General features: G+C 34.2%; 1 protein-coding gene across 1 annotated transcript; it reads left to right on the forward strand.

Annotated features, from left to right (window-relative positions):
• The first annotated feature begins 373 nt into the window (after window positions 1-373).
• On the forward strand, window positions 374-4,392 carry LOC127657697 (cysteine-rich venom protein ENH1-like). The gene is made up of 7 exons (XM_052146538.1): window positions 374-410; window positions 496-596; window positions 1,068-1,158; window positions 2,936-3,078; window positions 3,338-3,423; window positions 3,550-3,632; window positions 3,777-4,392. Exons 1-7 carry the CDS (start codon window positions 374-376, stop codon window positions 3,917-3,919), a joined length of 684 nt encoding a protein of 227 aa, XP_052002498.1. The 3' UTR covers window positions 3,920-4,392.
• Window positions 4,393-4,835: the final 443 nt, after the last annotated feature.

Genomic DNA, 4,835 nt, shown 5'->3' on the forward strand with positions numbered 1-4,835 from the left:
CTAAAGATTTATGCTTCAGTTCTTTAATTAGGTTTGAAGACAAATTTATTTTGCCAATGTATGAATTCCTTTACAAAACCAAGTATTGATTGTTTTAAATGGATTAGTTGGACTTAAGGGAAAAGTGCCCAGCATTCATGGGAACTCCTTTGACACTGTTTATAAAGCATTCTTGAAGCTAAAGATATTTGTTTTGATTTGTTTAACATTTTTGGTCAATTACATAACTCTTACACTTTAATGTATTATTGGCCAATTATTTGTAATTATTTGTGTAATGTAAACAAATGGCCAATTATTATATATGTACAATTAAGCTTTGATTAAACTCTCCTATAAACAATGCATCTAACATCTAATATCTTATGCATGAATGGATGCGTCATTCCTGCTGTGGGGATTACAGTCAGGTAAGCACTTAACAACATATCTCAAAATCCTGCTCAGGCATTAATATGCATTATCTGATACACCCTTTGCTTTATAACTTCACAGGTGTCTGTACGGACCAGACTTCAGTTCAGGAGGAGATTGTGAATGTGCACAATGCCTTCAGAAGGGCTGTGATGCCAACGGCCAGCAACATGCTGAAAATGGTGAACTCTCTAATCCTTATATTTACATTTGAATGCATTTAAGTGAATTACTGCTTTAGTGGCAAATGCTTTAAAGGAGTTATGTGACAGGGTGAATCTCACGAAACATGTCAAGAATATGTCCGTGTCATGCTTATCAATGAATACATTTTATGTATACAACAACAACAACAACAACAACATTGTAATACACCGTAGAACACACAGAAACATTAAAGTAATAAGAAACTGGGGTCTGCTTGATTGTCATGACCACAATATATTAATGTAAATATGTTAATGGCACTAAAATAAGCTAAAAATTTTTCATGCAAAATATAACTTCTCACTGTTTTCTGTTGATTTTGGGGTGAAATGTGACCTGGATATGTTCTTGACTGGTTTTGTGAGATTCACCCAGTCATATAATTATCTTTTACAGCACGTAATAATTCCCTAAAATGCATGTTATGCCTGAAAACCTGTTTTCAGAGCTGGAGTCAGGCAGCGGCAGATTCGGCTCAGGGTTGGATTGATCAGTGTAACATGACACATGGTCCAGCAAGCTCTCGCTTGATTAACGGTATGTTACCTGCAATGTAAAGGATTTTACAAGATTTAACAGTAATTTCTTACCATAAAATACTGTATTCAGAATTTTACTGCAAAAATAATGCAGGTTAGGTCAGGTAGTTGTATTATAACACAACAAATTGATGTGGAAAATGAAAGTACAGAATCTCACTACATTGTGGGACAATAGTGTTTCATTTGAAATCACCATTATAGTGTTTAGTGTTCCCTTTGGATGGGAACTTTGACTTATTTATGTTGAATTAATTGGTTTGATCTCTCATGAACTTTTAGAAAGAAAAAATGTCAATCAGACATGCACTGATATCAGCGCTCAGCATATAAAACTCAACGATGGTGACAATTAACAAACACTGTAGATAGAAATATACAGATGATCAATGTGATTTTTCAACTCAGCACTGCTACAGTACATTACAGTAATTTCTTGGAACTGTTCAGTGTGATGTCACAGTACACAGTTGTCTTTTCATTGTAACAAATTGTAGAAATAACATTGTAAAATATACTGTGACAATCATGGAAATAGTAGCCAGGAATATACTGTAAACTCCCTCTGAAAAATGTATGGTTAGCAATCAAAGCAATATAGCAATAAGGAAACAAAATGTGCCTTTCATAGAATTCTCTATAGTCTTAATATTTACACTGTACTGTGTAACTGTGCATGTTAAAGGAATGTTCCAGGCTCAGTTCAAGTTAAGCTCTATCAATATATATATATTGATTCATCAATCATTGGAAGTAAATAGTGGTTATAATGGAAGTCTATGGGACCAGTGTTCTGGAGGGTCTTAGAGTAGAAATGTGAAGCTCATAGTTTTGTCAAGGCACTTGGATTATTCAGTTTTAATATACTGTTTGAGCTGTACAGTTGTCTAAATAGTCCTTTACATGTAGGAACAACTTTTCTTGGTGTGATGTATACACATACACACAGTATATACTGTATGTACTCATTTATATATTTATTTATATTTAAATTCATATATACATATATATATATATATATATATATATATATATATATATATATACACACACACACACACACACTCATATATTATATATTTATTATTTTATATATATAAATATATATATATATATATATAAAAATAAACTTTAATTTTGCTTTAATTTCTAAACTATTCAAAATAAATTCTGTGGTAATTATGTCACAAATGCTATCAACAGAGTTTATGCTCAGTAAGAAAATACCCCGTTTCCATCAAACATGCAGTTCATGTACTAGTTTTTTTATTCTATATAAAGCGCCTTTTTAAATCTGCTAATTCTGTCATCATTTTCTCACCCTCGTGTTGTTCCAAACTGATATGAATTACTTTCGTCTGTGGAACACCAATAGAGAAGTTTAGCGGCAACGTGACATATTTGAGTCAACACAAGTCACCATTTATGATCATTTTGCACCATAAATCCATCATAAGATTAGTCTTACTTTCATAAAAGTAGTAATAAAAATAGCATGACATGTGCACTATTTCAAGATAGCTCTGTGTGAGGAACAGATGGAAATGTACATTATTCACTGAAAATCTAGCAGGACAGCCCTGGTCACCATTCAATTTCATTTTATGAAAAAGAGCAGCTTAAACACCTCCTTTTGTGATAAATGTCTCCTTTTGTGTCCCATGGTAGAAAGACAGTCATATGGGTTTGGGACAACATAAGGGTGAGAAAATTATCTAAGTATTTCCCTTTTTTGGGGTGAACTATCCCTTTAAATTTCTCTCTCTGATGGACAGGATATGAGTTGGGTGAAAATCTCTTCAAGGCATCTGCTGTCTATCAGTGGACTGATGTAGTAACTAGCTGGCACAGCGAAGTCAACAATTATGAATATGCATATGGATCCATCAATGGTCAACCCACTGGACATTACACACAGGTGATAATACCTAATTTCTGTGGCACAAAACGGAATTGCAATCAGTTTCGTGGGAGGCAAGCAGCCAGTTTGAGACTATTGAAAATTTGGGAAACCAATTTAAAAACAGTGATTGTTTTTGCAATTCCCTTTGATGCCACTAGTGGTGCAGAAAGTACACACTTCATCTTTAAAAACCTCTGATTAAATAAGACTCTTTTTATAGAGGTTTATGTTTTGACATTTAAAGTAACGCTTTTCTTTATGTAAATCTTCAAAGGTGGTGTGGTACAGCTCATACGAGGTCGGATGTGCCGTGGCTAAATGTGGAAGCTTCTACTTCTATGGATGCCATTATTACCGCGCGTACGTTGCTCCACCCTTTCTCTCAATATTGACGAGTTGATTTCACTCTGTGATGTCATCGTGTTTTCTTTCTGACTGTAACACAGTAACAAATCCCTCAAAAGTTTGTTTACTCGTTCATTTCAGTGGAAATTTCAGAACAGTACCACCATACTCACTGGGCAATCCTTGCGCTGCCTGCCCAAACAACTGCGAAGACAACCTTTGCAGTAAGTGCATTTCAGTTCAAAACTGTCATGAAAAGTGACTTGTGCTGACTCACGGTCGCAGTTTGCACTATTAAATGTTCTTACTTTGTAATAAAATGAAAGATGTATGACTTCATTGACTTCAATTCTCTCTTTTTCTTCTAGCTAATCCTTGTCCATATATCAACAAATACATCAACTGTGCCGACTTAAAAGAAAACGCCACATGCGACAACTACTTTGTGAGCAAATGGTGTCCTGCTAGCTGTCAATGTGATGACAAAATCGTCCCCGTCGCAAGAAAATGAGTCTTTTATTGCCATTTTCCATGAAACCACTTTTCAGTCAATATGATTGTTCATCTTTAGCGACTCTTTCTTATAATGTGAAATTTGTACATCCTATAGCACACAAATCATGTATTTCTTTCTACAGTATGTGGATAACCTCAAATATGTCTACATTTCCTGCAACGTTTCCTGATGTTTAGTACAACAGAACATGTCATGACAATGAAACATGAACAAGGAAACAGTGATTTGACAAGACTATATAAAAATCCAGTTTCATTTACTGTAAGCTCTGATTTGTAATTACATTACCTCTTTTTCAGTCAAACTTACATAACAATATAGAAGTAAAAACCACTTGTTTTGTAAGCCTTATAAACCATGACACTGAAAATAAAATCAGTTGAAAGCACAAAATATTGACTACTGCCACTCTGACTCTGTATTTATCGAATATGTACATTTACTGTAGTTCTCTTGCCAAAATGTTCATGTTATGGTCATTTCTGCTGTGCCTTTTATATGGACGTATAGTAATAAAAAGCACACTGAATTGCACTAATTGAAAAATAAAGGGATTGCATTACTTGCATTTTGGGGGGGGATGCAATTTCAAATGGTTAATATTTAAACTGAATGTTTTAACTGAACACATTTCACACAAAATGTCACCATTAATACTACAATTGTAAATATGCACCTCCCAAAGTTGCTCCCAAACCTCCAATATATTGTTTTCTATTTTTTTTTTCATCTTTAGGATTCAACAAGAAATGCTCTGTCCATTTTATTTCCCATTACAAATTTACTTCTTACATTTTAGTGGTTTAAATGCAGTTGGAAATTCATCCTTGTGCATCCTTACAGGAAAAGCTTTTGCTCTTGATCTTCATCAACACACGACTGCGCCCCTAGTTAAGGGGTCTAGTAGCAA

This window comes from Xyrauchen texanus, chromosome 17, assembly GCF_025860055.1.
Source record: "Xyrauchen texanus isolate HMW12.3.18 chromosome 17, RBS_HiC_50CHRs, whole genome shotgun sequence".
Classification (NCBI taxonomy): Eukaryota; Metazoa; Chordata; class Actinopteri; order Cypriniformes; family Catostomidae; genus Xyrauchen; species Xyrauchen texanus.